This window comes from Ranitomeya imitator, chromosome 4, assembly GCF_032444005.1.
Source record: "Ranitomeya imitator isolate aRanImi1 chromosome 4, aRanImi1.pri, whole genome shotgun sequence".
Classification (NCBI taxonomy): domain Eukaryota; kingdom Metazoa; phylum Chordata; class Amphibia; order Anura; family Dendrobatidae; genus Ranitomeya; species Ranitomeya imitator.
The window spans coordinates 600597258-600612590 of record NC_091285.1 but is presented as its reverse complement, the minus strand read 5'-3'; the positions used below and the strand labels follow the sequence as shown (position 1 = coordinate 600612590).

At 45.9% G+C, this 15333-nt stretch overlaps 1 protein-coding gene across 1 annotated transcript in view; it reads left to right on the top strand.

Annotated features, from left to right (window-relative positions):
- MOB1A (MOB kinase activator 1A) overlaps positions 1-15333 on the top strand; it is a 60616-nt gene that overhangs the window by 19898 nt on the left and 25385 nt on the right. Inside the window, exon 4 of the mRNA XM_069766518.1 lies at positions 6944-7077. Within this exon, the coding sequence (XP_069622619.1) occupies positions 6944-7077 (134 nt within the window). The remainder of the gene's footprint in view (positions 1-6943; positions 7078-15333) is intronic.

Genomic DNA, 15333 nt, shown 5'->3' with positions numbered 1-15333 from the left:
ACCTGCCTGCAAATTCATCAGCGTCGATGCCCCTTTAGTGTCGTAAATTAAACCAGAAATGTACTCCAGTCCCTGGCTAGAGTAAAGCTTTTGGCTGTGGCGCACATCTATTCTGCACGGCCCTGTACCTCTTAATAAAATGGGCCGCATGCGGATAACATCCACTTATCATCCTGTTGATGTCGGTGTTTTTTTTTCCATTTAAAGGGACTGTCATTGGATAGATGTTTCCCAAACCACAAGCAGTGTGAATCAGAGCCTGGCTGTGTGGTTGCTGTCAGGTTTATTGGTCTCTAAAGCACCCTGGTGTTTCAGTAATGCCTTTTGACAAGCTGCCCGGGGGCAATAGAGAGACTAGACTAGTTGGCTCTCTGCTTTAGTTGATTCATCGGTCTCTCCCATCTGTGTAGATGGAAGGAGACTTATGACTGCGGTTGTGCCGCCAGTCTCTGATTCATGCTGCCTTTGGTTTGGGCTGCCTGAATCGAACAGGTTCCTTTAATCACTATCAAAACTTTGACAAACTTTTATTTATATATTTTTTGGAATATGAGAAAAATTGATGCCACACTTATTGTGAAATGGAAGACCTTTGGATCAACTGCACTGATAAAACCGCTTGGTTACTCACACACAAAAAAAAGACTTCTAATAGCAGCCTTACTAACAGGTTGTGGAGTCTGTGTCCATTTTGGTGAAGTCAGTTGGTATAAAATGGACTGACCCCAAATATATATCTTAAAAATTAGGTTCAGTAGTTCAGTGCAGGATGTGCTGTAAATGTTTTCAGAATAATTTGGGAAAGTTATGAAATGTCCTTTAAATGTCTGTTCTGTTCATGATCTAAGGATCTGGGCTCTTAGTTGAGATGAATCTGTGCTGCACTTTATGTACATGCTCAGTAGTGACCAGTTCTGTGGGGTCGTAGCTGAGATGAATCTGTGCTGCACTTTATGTACATGCTCAGTAGTGACCAGTGCTGTGGGGTCATAGCTGAGATGAATCTGTGCTGCACTTTATGTACATGCTCAGTAGTGACCACTGCTGTGGGGTCGTAGCTGAGATGAATCTGTGCTGCACTTTATGTACATGCTCAGTAGTGACCAGTGCTGTGGGGTTGTAGCCGAGATGAATCTGTGCTGCGCTTTATGTACATGCTCAGTAGTGACCAGTGCTGTGGGGTCGTAGCAGAGATGAATCTGTGCTGCACTTTATGTACATGCTCAGTAGTGACCAGTGCTGTGGGGTCGTAGCGGAGATGAATCTGTGCTGCACTTTATGTACATGCTCAGTAGTGACCAGTGCTGTGGGGTCGTAGCTGAGATGAATCTGTGCTGCACTTTATGTACATGCTCAGTAGTGACCAGTGCTGTGGGGTCGTAGCTGAGATGAATCTGTGCTGCACTTTATGTACATGCTCAGTAGTGACCAGTAATGTGGGGTCGTAGCTGAGATGAATCTGTACTGCACTTTATGCATATGCTCAGTAGTGACCAGTGCTGTGGGGTCGTAGCTGAGATGAATCTGTGCTGCACTTTATGTACATGCTCAGTAGTGACCAGTGCTGTGGGGTCGTAGCTGAGATGAATCTGTACTGCACTTTATGTACATGCTCAGTAGTGACCAGTGCTGTGGGGTCGTAGCCGAGATGAATCTGTGTTGCACTTTATGTACATGCTCAGTAGTGACCAGTGCTGTGGGGTCGTAGCGGAGATGAATCTGTGCTGCACTTTATGTACATGCTCAGTAGTAACCAGTGCTGTGGGGTCGTAGCTGAGATGAATCTGTGCTGCACTTTATGTACATGCTCAGTAGTGACCAGTGCTGTGGGGTCGTAGCTGAGATGAATCTGTGCTGCACTTTATGTACATGCTCAGTAGTGACCAGTGCTGTGGTGTTGGGAGTCTGGGAAGTGGAGGAGTCGAAGGTTTGACTTAGGCTACGTTCACACTAACGTTATGCTAGTGTGCGTCGGGTTAGCGTCGGGCGACGCAGCGGCGACGCACGCGTCATGCGCCCCTATATTTAACATGGGGGACGCATGCGTTTTTGTTTGTTGCGTTGTGCGACGCATGCGTCTTTTTTGCCGCAAGCGTCGGACCAAGAAAACGCAACAAGTTGCATTTTTCTTGCGTCCGATTTTTGCGTGCGTTGCGTCGGCGACGCAGCGGCGCACAACGCTAGTGTGAACGTAGCCTTACCGACTCCACAGCCCTGCATACTAGTTATGATCTACCTATGAGAATCTTAATGTGATTTTGAGACATAGGAGCAAATTTTCTAATACAAATGCGTCAGAATTTTTGCTCTTAACCCCTTCCCGACCCATGACGCCACGTAGGCGTCATGAAAGTCGGTGCCAATCCGACCCATGAAGCCTATGTGGCGTCATGGAAAGATCGCGTCCCTGCAGATCGGGTGAAAGGGTTAACTCCCATTTCACCCGATCTGCAGGGACAGGGGGAGTGGTAGTTTAGCCCAGGGGGGGTGGCTTCACCCCCCCCGTGGCTACGATCGCTCTGATTGGCTGTTGAAAGTGAAACTGCCAATCAGAGCGATTTGTAATATTTCACCCATTATAACGGGTGAAATATTACAATCCAGCCATGGCCGATGCTGAAATATCATCGCCCATGGCTGGAAATACTAATGTGCTAATGATTATATCTCAGTGATCAAAATAAAAAAAATAATAAATGACCCCCCCCCCCCCGCCCCCCTTTGTCACCCCCATAGGTAGGGACAATGAAAGAAATAAAGAATTTTTTTTTTTTTCCACTAATGTTAGAATAGGGGTAGGGTTAGGGGTAGGGTTAGGGTTAGGGTTTCGGTATGTGCACACGTATTCTGGTCCTCTGCGGATTTTTCCGCTGCGGATTTGATAAATGCGCAGTGCTAAACCGCTGCGGATTTATGGCGGATTTACCGCGTTTTTTATGCGTATTTCACTGCGGTTTTACAACTGAGATTTTCTATTGGAGCAGTTGTAAAACCGCTGCGGAATCCGCAGAAAGAAGCGACATGCTGCGGAATGTAAACCCCTGCGTTTCCGTGCAGTTTTTCTGCAGCATGTGTACAGCGATTTTTGTTTCCCATAGGTTTACATTGAACTGTAAACTCATGGGAAACTGCTGCGGATCCGCAGCATTTTCCGCAGCGTGTGCACATACCTTTAGAATTGGGCTATGTGCACACGGTGCGGATTTGGCTGCGGATCCGCAGCGGATTGGCCGCTGCGGATCCGCAGCAGTGTTCCATCAGGTTTACAGTACCATGTAAACCTATGGAAAACCAAATCCGCTGTGCCCACGGTGCGGAAAATACCGCGCGGAAACGCTGCGTTGTATTTTCCGCAGCATGTCAATTCTTTGTGCGGATTCCGCAGTGTTTTACACCTGTTCCTCAATAGGAATCCGCAGGCGAAATCCGCACAAAAAACACTGGAAATCCGCGGAAAATCCGCAGGTAAAACGCAGTGCCTTTTACCCGCGGATTTTTCAAAAATGATGCTGAAAAATCTCACACGAATCCGCAACGTGGGCACATAGCCTTAGGGTTAGGGTTGGAATTAGGGTTGTGATTAGGGTTATGGCTACAGTTGGAGTTAGGGTTAGGGGTGTGTTGGGGTTAGGGTTGTGGTTAGGGGTGTGTTGGGGTTAGGGTTGTGATTAGGGTTATGGCTACAGTTGGGATTAGAGTTAGGGGTGTGTTGGGGTTAGTGTTGGAGTTAGAATTGAGGGGTTACCACTGTTTAGGCACATCAGGGGTCTCCAAACGCAACATGGCGCCACCATTGATTCCAGCCAATCTCGTATTCAAAAAGTCAAATGGTGCTCCCTCACTTCCGAGCCCCGATGTGTGCCCAAACAGCGGTTTACCCCCACATATGGGGTACCAGCATACTCAGGATAAACTGCGCAACAATTACTTGGGTCCAATTTCTCCTGTTACCCTTGGGAAAATAAAAAATTCTGGGCTAAATAATTATTTTTGAGGAAAGAAAACGTATTTATTATTTTCACGGCTCTGCGTTATAAACTTCTGTGAAGCACTTGGGGGTTCAAAGTGCTCACCACACATCTAGATAAGTTCCTTTTGGGGTCTAGTTTCAAAAATGGGGTCACTTGTGGGGGGTTTCTACTGTTAAGCCACATCAGGGGCTCTGCAAACGCAACGTGACGCCCGCAGAGCATTCCATCAAAGTCTGCATTTCAAAACGTCACTACTTCACTTCCGAGCCCCGGCATGTGCCCAAACAGTGGTTTACCCCCACATATGGGGTATCAGCGTACTCAGGAGAAACTGGACAACAACTTTTGGGGTGACATTTCTCCTGTTACCCTTGGGAAAATAAAAAATTGCAGGCTAAAAGATCATTTTTGAGAAAATAATTTTTATTTTTTATTTTCATGGCTCTGCGTTATAAACTTCTGTGAAGCACTTTGGGGGTTCAAAGTCCTCACCACACATCTAGATTAGTTCCTTTGGGGGTCTAGTTTCCAAAATGGGGTCATTTGTGGGGGATCTCCAATGTTTAGGCATACAGGGGCTCTCCAAACGTGACATGGTGTCCGCTAATGATTGGAGCTAATTTTCCATTTAAAAAGCCAAATGGCGTGCCTTCCCTTCCGAGCCCTGCCGTGCGCCCAAACAGTGGTTTACCCCCACACATGGGGTATCAGCGTACTCAGGACAAACTGGACAAGAACATTTGGGGTCCAATTTCTCCTATTACCCTTGGCAAAATAGGAAATTCCAGGCTAAAAAATCATTTTTGAGGAAAGAAAAATTATTTTTTATTTTCATGGCTCTGCGTTATAAACTTCTGTGAAGCACCTGGGGGTTTAAAGTGCTCAATATGCATCTAGATAAGTTCCTTTGGGGGTCTAGTTTCCAAAATGGGGTCACTTGTGGGGGAGCTCCAATGTTTAGGCACACAGGGGCTCTCCAAACGCGACATGGTGTCCGCTAACAATTGGAGCTAATTTTCCATTCAAAAAGTCAAATGGCGCGCCTTCCCTTCCGAGCCCTGCCGTGTGCCCAAACAGTGGTTTACCCCCACATATGAGGTATCGGCGTACTCGGGAGAAATTGCCCAACAAATTTTATGATCCATTTTATCCTATTGCCCATGTGAAAATGAAAAAATTGAGGCGAAAAGAATTTTTTTGTGAAATAAAAGTACTTTTTCATTTTTACAGATCAATTTGTGAAGCACCTGAAGGTTTAAAGTGCTCACTAGGCATCTAGATAAGTTCCTTGGGGGGTCTAGTTTCCAAAATGGGGTCACTTGTGGGGGAGCTCCAATGTTTAGGCACACAGGGGCTCTACAAACGCGACATGGTGTCCGCTAACGATGGAGATAATTTTTCATTCAAAAAGTCAAATGGCGCTCCTTCCCTTCCAAGCCTCACCATGTGCACAAACAGTAATTTACCCCCACATGTGAGGTATCGGTGTACTCAGGAGAAATTGCCCAACAAATTTTAGGATCCATTTTATCCTGTTGCCCATGTGAAAATGAAAAAATTGAGGCTAAAAGAATTTTTTGTGTGAAAAAAAAGTACTTTTTCATTTTTACAGATCAATTTGTGAAGCACCTGGGGGTTCAAAGTGCTCACTATGCATCTAGATAAGTTCCTTGGGGCGTCTAGTTTCCAAAATGGGGTCACTTGTGGGGGAGCTCCAATTTTTAGGCACACGGGGGCTCTCCAAACGTGACATGGTGTCCGCTAAAGAGTGGAGCCAATTTTTCATTCAAAAAGTCAAATGGCGCTCCTTCCCTTCCAAGCCCTGCCGTGCGCCCAAACAGTGGTTTACCCCCACATATGAGGTATCAGCGTACTCAGGACAAATTGGACAACAACTTTCGTGGTTCAGTTTCTCCATTTACCATTGGGAAAATAAAAAAATTGTTGCTAAAAGATCATTTTTGTGACTAAAAAGTTAAATGTTCATTTTTTCCTTCCATGTTACTTCTGCTGCTGTGAAGTACCTGAAGGGTTAATAAACTTCTGGAATGTGGTTTTGAGCACCTTGAGGGGTGCAGTTTTTAGAATGGTGTCACTTTTGGGTATTTTCAGCCATATAGACCCCTCAAACTGACTTCAAATGTGAGGTGGTCCCTAAAAAAAAATGGTTTTGTAAATTTTGTTGTAAAAATGAGAAATCGCTGGTCAAATTTTAACCCTTATAACTTCCTAGCAAAAAAAAATTTTGTTTCCAAAATTGTGCTGATGTAAAGTACACATGTGGGAAATGTTATTTATTAACTATTTTGTGTCACATAACTCTCTGGTTTAACAGAATAAAAATTCAAAATGTGAAAATTGCGAAATTTTCAAAATTTTTGCCAAATTTCCGTTTTTATCACAAATAAACGCAGAATTTATTGACCTAAATTTACTACTAACATGAAGCCCAATATATCACGAAAAAACAATCTCAGAACCGCTAGGATCCGTTGAAGCGTTCCTGAGTTATTACCTCATAAAGGGACACTGGTCAGAATTGCAAAAAACGGCAAGGTCTTTAAGGTCAAAATAGGCTGGGTCATGAAGGGGTTAAGATAGAATTCTGGCACAAATGACCCACTTTTTTTTGTGTGTTTTTTTTCTGATGGCTAACTTTTTTTTTTTACCGTACAGCGCCGATCTTAATGAGTACAAGTCAGACTGATGGTTGACCAGAAGCTATATGCCCCCAATGGACTAACGTTAAAGTAGCAAAAGTTGCAACATTTTTATGCAACTTACTAATGTTTTTGTGCCAATAAGCTGGTGTCTTGGGGCCTTTGTCTCACTAGACACCAAATCTAATCATTCACTGAGCACCATTGTGGTGACGGTCGCTGATCTTTAGACTGCTTGGACTAGGTTTATGCTAAGGAAACAGGTGCTGTTGCAATAGAATGGAGTCATGGGCTGTTTTTGATATTTTGCAGGTATGAATATCATTGGGCAGATGGCACAAACATAAAAAAGCCCATCAAGTGTTCTGCTCCCAAGTATATTGATTATCTGATGACCTGGGTTCAAGACCAACTGGATGATGAAACTCTATTTCCCTCCAAGATCGGTAAGTGAGTCTGGAGTGACCAGAATGTGATCGCTGTAAGATCTAAGTAATGAGTGTAAGTTTAGCTTTATAACCTTCTGTTACGATACGTGACTGTCACCCATGCCACCAGCGGTGTGCCCACAGTGTTGGGTTATTGTCTTGGCATGTAAACAAGTCACGTCATGCAGGGTTGCCGGATGCCCTGTGTCACCCACCTAGTTCTCGCTGTGTGCCATCAGTGACTTCGGCGTGCCCGAATACTATGTTCACGTCCCCTCACCTGTATTTTTCGTGGCTGTTTGACAGCTGCAGTACATGCTGGGATCCATGCACGTATTGAGGTTATCGAACAGTCGCGAGCCATGCATGGGCCTGCGGGGGCCCAAACATATTTATCGAGCAAGCCGAAGTCACCAGGTTAGCACCCGAGCATGCTCAGATAACCCCTTATACGAAGCACGTTCCCTCATCACTATTTAATAAGGAGTCGACTTTCCATTTTTGTTTTTATTTTCTCCTCCTTTCCAGAGCGATTGCTTTACTTTCCCAACATCATAGTGGTATGACGGCTTATTAATTGTGGGATGAGTTGTAGTTTGAAATGACTCGATTTATTTTACGATATGATGTACTGAAAAATGCATAAAAAATGGAGTGGTTAAAAACAATCCAGAATTCCGCTGTTTTTTGTTTGTATTTTCGTCATTCATTGTGCTGTAAACATGACCTAGTAACGCAGGTAAGTTTGATGTAGAAAAATTCTGAACTTTGCAAACTTTTATATTTTTATATTTTGGTAAAAAAAATTAAACTTTTTTTTTCTTATTGGCTCCCTTAGGCGAGCTGAATCTGCAGTCGTACCCCTTTTGCTATCTACTGCAATCGCAGTGTTTTAGTACATGGTGTAATTGACATTCTCTTATAGAGCCAAGCCTGCAGCTGGGCATCATAGGAGTGTGAGGATGGTAGTGACGGGTAGTGGAGGGGCTGCAGTGGGCTCCTCATTGTTATGGTGAATAATGAGCTGCCCACTATCCCATTACAGTGATCACAATGGGAGCCGGCTCTTCATGGCATTGCATACCGCTGTAGTTCATTGACAACTGCATTTAATTTGCAAACAGCAGCAGTCGGAGCTAGCTCTGGTCACTGCTGTTATAGGCAGATGCTGACCGTGTAATACAGTCGGCGTCTGCCCGTTAAGGATCAGGCTCCGCTCCTTACCAAACGCCATACATTCTGCACGCGGCCTGTAATGAAATTCTACTTGTTGGGTGTCGGACAGTTTTTCTCGGGGTGCGCATTGCTCAGTGCACATAATCCTACCACAGGGAAGACCTCTGCATTGACACCTAACTGGTAAATTTAACATTTGGTGAAAATTATTATTTTTGCTTGGGATTTGGCTTTAAAATCCATGGCACCTTCATGTTCCCAAGACCTGATGCACATATCGATCGGCTTTCCCCATTCTGGCTACTTATCTGTATTTTATGACTGTTTATAGTGCCAGTGCCAGGTTGTCACAAAAGCCAGGTGCCATCCATCTTCCACAGTTAATGATTGTATGTTTATTATACTGATCTCTTGGCGTGGTCCACACTTCCCCATTTGCCGTCATCTGTCCTCTACTGATAATTGTACAGTATGTTGTGATCATTAATAGGTAACACTTCCCAATCTTCACACGTGCAGCCCTGCTTCGTGTAGGCTCCATGTGAGCTAACTCATGGGCCATAACCATAAATCCAGGCTATGTAGCTAGACAGGGACCCCTGATGTTGGCTAAAAGCTGAATTTCAGTGACTTTTTTTCTAATAATGATACAAGGCCAAATCTTCAAGCTGCCATCGGGTGGTGATCATTCTTAGACCAGCCCTGGGTGTGCAAAAATGTTCTGTAATCGGAAGGAAAAACTGCAAGAGCCCAAGCACGGCCTGTACGATGGCTTAATCCTGCATTGTGGGGCACAATAACGTCCCCGTGTGCAGACCTACCTCAGGAGGAGGCCTGAATGCTCAAACATGGCTACTTCTGCTGACATGCTCCATAATAAAGCAGTAATGGTCATCACTCTGGGTGGGAGGGGGTGTAAACAAGAGACCCCAGTGGTGCTGAAGGAAGCATCAGTCTTTATATTAAGTACGTGTACACAGTCGGGTGCGCTGCCCTCTTATGTGGCCCTATTCTAAAGGGACACATTAGATCGTTTGGTCGGCAGCCATCTCCTCCAACTCTCCCACACCAGGCTCCTTGGTTGGCGGTTTATGTCCTGGGGAACAAATTAATCGGCCATTGGAAATCTGGCAGGTTGGATCCTTCCCTTCCCTGACATAATCTGGTGAAGGCCCTGTGCACGTAAAGGTACCGTCACACTAAACGACGCTGCAACGATCCAGACAACGATCCGGATCGCTGCAGCGTCGCTGTTTGGTCGCTGGAGAGCTGTCACACAGACCGCTCTCCAGCGACCAACGATGCCGGTAACCAGGGTAAACATCAGGTTACTAAGCGCAGGGCCGCGCTTAGTAACCCGATGTTTACCCTGGTTACCATCCTAAAAGTAAAAAAAACAAATGCTTCATACTTACCTTCCGCTGTCTGTCCCTCGGCGCTGTGCTTCTCTGTACTGGCTGTGAGCACAGCGGCCGGAAAGCAGAGGAGTGACGTCACCGCTCTGCTTTCCGGCCGCAGTGCTCACGGTGAGTGCAGGAAAGCAGAGCGCCGGGGACAGACAGCGGAAGGTAAGTATGAAGTGTTTGTTTTTTTTACGTTTACGCTGGTAACCAGGGTAAACATCGGGTTACTAAGCGCGGCCCTGCGCTTAGTAACCCGATGTTTACCCTGGTTACCAGCGAAGACATCGCTGAATCGGCGTCACACACGCCGATTCAGCGATGTCAGCGGGAGATCCAGCGACCAAATAAAGTTCTGGCCCTCTAGCCCCGACCAACGACACCACAGCAGGATTCTGATCGCTGCTGCCTGTCAAACTGAACGATATCGCTAGCGAGGACGCTGCAACGTCACGGATTGCTAGCGATATCGTTTAGTGTGAAGGTACCTTTAGGCTGTTGGCCGATATCGGCGATTTTGCACTACTTTATTCTAATCTGCCTGGAGGCCTTTGAACTAAAGCTGTCCGATCTCCCATTTATCTAATCTGCACAGAGCCTCCCCCCATGGGACATTAGGAGTGGTCTTCTGTTGTCTGGGAGATAAGACGATGCCAGGGGGGTCTATTGGCAGCGCACTCCCCTCTTTCTACCAATAACACATTGGCAGAGCACCTGGAGAGAGGAGTCTGACGGGTATTGATTATTTCATTTGTTCCACTTTATGCCTAATTGGCCTAGTTCTTTGGGGGTGATGGTTTATTGGTGATGTTATATGTATTTTACATGTTTTTAAATGTTGTTTTGTCTTGAGGTGCAATAAAGGTTTTTTCTTCTATTTTACTATGTGGATGTGCACACCATTACTAGTCTAGTCTTTTTTTTTTTTTCTCCTCTTTCGTTCATATCCAATACATACTAGGTGCTGCACCCCATTTTCGCAATTTATATGTTGATTTATTTGTGATAGTCGTGCACCCCTGATTCCTCTTGTAACTGAGGTGTATGGCCAGCTGATTAGGAGTGTGCCGTACGCCCGCTGCTTCTTGGCGTTGTCCTCTGCATGTCCCAGACTTGTAACGCTTCCTGCAGCTATTGCAGCACGGTACGGATAATTCATTATTGTAGGTCTTATAAGCAGGGCTGTGGAGTCTGTGTCATGGAAATTGAGGAGTCTGAGGTTTTGCTTACCGACTGCACAGCCCTGCTTATAATAGCAGAGCTCTACTCCTTGCACATGGAGCACCACATTCCCAGGAAGCCATCCATGAGTTGGACAGGACATATATACATATATAATATATAAATGTAATATACACACACCCAGTTTGTGGAACAGCTGCTATTCTAGTGTGGAAGAAAATCGTCCCATGGCGTGGTGAGGATGCTATCTATTCCGTTCCTCTTTTACATCCACCGTCTCTTGTGCGACCTTTGCTCACACGAGTCACACGCTGTCTCTGGGCATCAGCCGGCTGTTACACAGTTGTGGACATGCGGCCACCCGACCCACATTGTGATCTGTGCAAAACAAAGATCAGCACCCAAATGGGCACGACAGGTGCCAGCTGCTGTTACACTCAATGGTGGTTGCTGTGCAATGTGGTCATTGTAATAAGGGAGACTGGGACAGTGCTTCTGTTTGCAGAATATGGCAGATGGTTTTAACCCCTTCCCAAAATCCACCGTACATGTGTGACGCATGTCTGGCACGGGCTCAGCTCACCCCACACCATGCCCAGTAGATGTAAGCACCCGTGTTCTGCAGCCGTCCTCTGGCAGCAGCTAACTCAGGTTGCTGCTGTTAATACCTTGAATGTCGCTATACATTTGACACTATATCCACATTGATTTGATTATTTCCATACTCTGCAATCTAAAAATGTAGTTGCAGAAGTGGGAGATCTGCCCACTCTTAATGGATGGCGCCCACTGAGGATAGTGTGATCATCACAGGCCTCCTTACTATAAGTGTTAGATTTATGGGCAGTCTCTTTTTATTAAAGTAAAGTTGAACAAATACAGGTATAACAGACATATTGCAATATAACATTGTCATAGAAGACCATCATCCAACAGTAAGATAATTCTCTTATAGGAAGAAATATATATGAGTAACATTTCTATTATTAAAGCTTTAACTATAATTAAGCAGATGAAAATTTCAGTGTGCTTCTATAACAAAAGAAATACTTTATGAAACTACGATAAATTCTGAAACAGGATCCAAATTCTCCTAAATTTGTCAGAAGTTCCAGGGCATTCAGCAGAAAGTCCTTCCATTCTGCGAATATTAACCATTTCTTTACACCATTCTGCTGTAGTAGGTATTGGAGACTATTTCCGATAACGTGGAATCGCTGCATGAGAAGCCGTCAAGCGAAAGCGTATCTCTTTTGACAGCTTATTGAGGAAGGTAGAATAGTTAGAAGATCGATGTGAGGACAATTCTCACCCCTACCCCAGTAATTGAGGATTTCCCAAAAAGTTCACAGCGCCAACATGTATCGGGGACGGATGGAAAAATGCCGTGTAATTTTGATGGAGAATGAGTCCATCTCGTGAGGATTTTATTTTGTATTTTTTCCGGAGCAGAGCAAGCAACAGTTTGCGGGCAAATAAAAATCCTTTCTCCCAATCGGAGACTGAAGTGATATACATAGTAACATAGTTAGTAAGGCCGAAAAAAGACATTTGTCCATCCAGTTCAGCCTATATTCCATCATAATAAATCCCCAGATCTACGTCCTTCTACAGAACCTAATAATTGTATGATACAATATTGTTCTGCTCCAGGAAGACATCCAGGCCTCTCTTGAACCCCTCAACTGAGTTCGCCATCACCACCTCCTCAGGCAAGCAATTCCAGATTCTCACTGCCCTAACAGTAAAGAATCCTCTTCTATGTTGGTGGAAAAACCTTCTATCCTCCAGACGAAAAGAATGCCCCCTTGTGCCCGTCACCTCCCTTGGTATAAACAGATCCTCAGCGAGATATTTGTATTGTCCCCTTATATACTTATACATGGTTATTAGATCGCCCCTCAGTTAGTCAGTGTAAAAATGTGGTCACCACTCACCGCTCCTCAGTCACTTCTGTACTTCTGTCAGAACATATGCTTCTTAAATTAAATGTTCAGACCTGATAAAATAGAGGCTATACCCAACCTCCGGTGTCTGTGGCGCTCCCCCCGGTGTCTGTGGCGCTCCCCCCGGTGTCTGTGGCGCTCCCCCCGGTGTCTGTGGCGCTCCCCCCGGTGTCTGTGGCGCTCCCCCCGGTGTCTGTGGCGCTCCCCCCGGTGTCTGTGGCGCTCCCCCCGGTGTCTGTGGCGCTCCCCCCGGTGTCTGTGGCGCTCCCCCCGGTGTCTGTGGCGCTCCCCCCGGTGTCTGTGGCGCTCCCCCCGGTGTCTGTGGCGCTCCCCCCGGTGTCTGTGGCGCTCCCCCCGGTGTCTGTGGCGCTCCGCCCGGTGTCTGTGGCGCTCCGCCCGGTGTCTGTGGCGCTCCGCCCGGTGTCTGTGGCGCTCCGCCCGGTGTCTGTGGCGCTCCGCCCGGTGTCTGTGGCGCTCCGCCCGGTGTCTGTGGCGCTCCGCCCGGTGTCTGTGGCGCTCCGCCCGGTGTCTGTGGCGCTCCGCCCGGTGTCTGTGGCGCTCCGCCCGGTGTCTGTGGCGCTCCGCCCGGTGTCTGTGGCGCTCCGCCCGGTGTCTGTGGCGCTCCGCCCGGTGTCTGTGGCGCTCCGCCCGGTGTCCGCATCCACTCTCCCCGAGGCTGTGATGCGGTGGAATGACATGTGATGTCCGGCGCCCAATCAGCGCTGGCGTCACTGTCTCCGCCTTCCTGCAAACTGAACATCAAGAAGAAGCCAGGGGTCAGCTGCAGCCCAGACTTCCTCTCCATGTTCAGTTTATCCAAATGTGGAGACAGTGACGCCAGCCTTGATTGGGCGCCGGACATCACATGTCATTCCACCGCATCACAGCCCCGGGACCACGAGTGCGGGAACCGAGGCAGCAGGGGAGGTGAGTACAGGCTTTATTATTTTATTGGGGCAGAATATTTAGTTTAAGAAAGGGTTGTCCTAGTAGTGGACAATCTCTAAGACTACGTTCACATTAGCGTTGCGCGCCGATGCGTCGGCGACGCAACGGCGACGCAACGCACGACTCACCAAAAACGCGCACAAAAACGCTGCGTTTTGCGACGCGTGCGTCGTTTTTTGACGAAAATTGGACGCACGAAAAATGCAACTTGTTGCATTTTCTTGCGTCCGGCGCACATGTTGGAAAACGCTACCAAAAAAACGCACGCGTCCCCCATGTTAACCCCTTCAAGACCCAGCCTATTTTGACCTTAAAGACCTTGCCGTTTTTTGCAATTCTGACCAGTGTCCCTTTATGAGGTAATAACTCAGGAACGCTTCAACGGATCCTAGCGGTTCTGAGATTGTTTTTTCGTGACATATTGGGCTTCATGTTAGTGGTAAATTTAGGTCAATAAATTCTGCATTTATTTGTGATAAACACGGAAATTTGGCGAAAATTTTGAAAATTTCGCAATTTTCACATTTTGAATTTTTATTCTGTTAAACCAGAGAGATATGTGACACAAAATAGTTAATAAATAACATTTCCCACATGTTTACTTTACATCAGCACAATTTTGGAAACAAAATTTTTTTTTGTTAGGAAGTTATAAGGGTTAAAATTCGACCAGCGATTTGTCATTTTTACAACGAAATTTACAAAACCATTTTTTTTAGGGACCACCTCACATTTGAAGTCAGTTTGAGGGGTCTATATGGCTGAAAATACCCAAAAGTGACACCATTCTAAAAACTGCACCCCTCAAGGTACTCAAAACCACATTCAAGAAGTTTATTAACCCTTCAGGTGCTTCACAGCAGCAGAAGCAACATGGAAGGAAAAAATGAACATTTAACTTTTTAGTCACAAAAATTATCTTTTAGCAACAATTTTTTTATTTTCCCAATGGTAAAAGGAGAAACTGAACCACGAACGTTGTTGTCCAATTTGTCCTGAGTACGCTGATACCTCATATGTGGGGGTAAACCACTGTTTTGGCGCACGGCAGGGCTTGGAAGGGAAGGAGCGCCATTTGACTTTTTGAATCAAAAATTGGCTCCACTCTTTAGCGGACACCATGTCACGTTTGGAGAGCCCCCGTGTGCCTAAAAATTGGAGCTCCCCCACAAGTGACCCCATTTTGGAAACTAGACGCCCCAAGGAACTTATCTAGATGCATAGTGAGCACTTTGAACCCCCAGGTGCTTCACAAATTGATCCGTAAAAATGAAAAAGTACTTTTTTTTCACAAAAAAATTCTTTTAGCCTCAATTTTTTCATTTTCACATGGGCAACAGGATAAAATGGATCCTAAAATGTGTTGGGCAATTTCTCCTGAGTACACCAATACCTCATATGTGGGGGTAAACCACTGTTTGGGCACATGGTAAGGCTCGGAAGGGAAGGAGCGCCATTTGACTTTTTGAATGAAAAATTATTTCCATCGTTAGCGGACACCATGTCGCGTTTGGATAGCTCCTGTGTGCCTAAACATTGGCGCTCCCCCACAAGTGACCCCATTTTGGAAACTAGACCCCCCAAGGAACTAATTTAGATGCCTAGTGAGCACTTTAAACCCT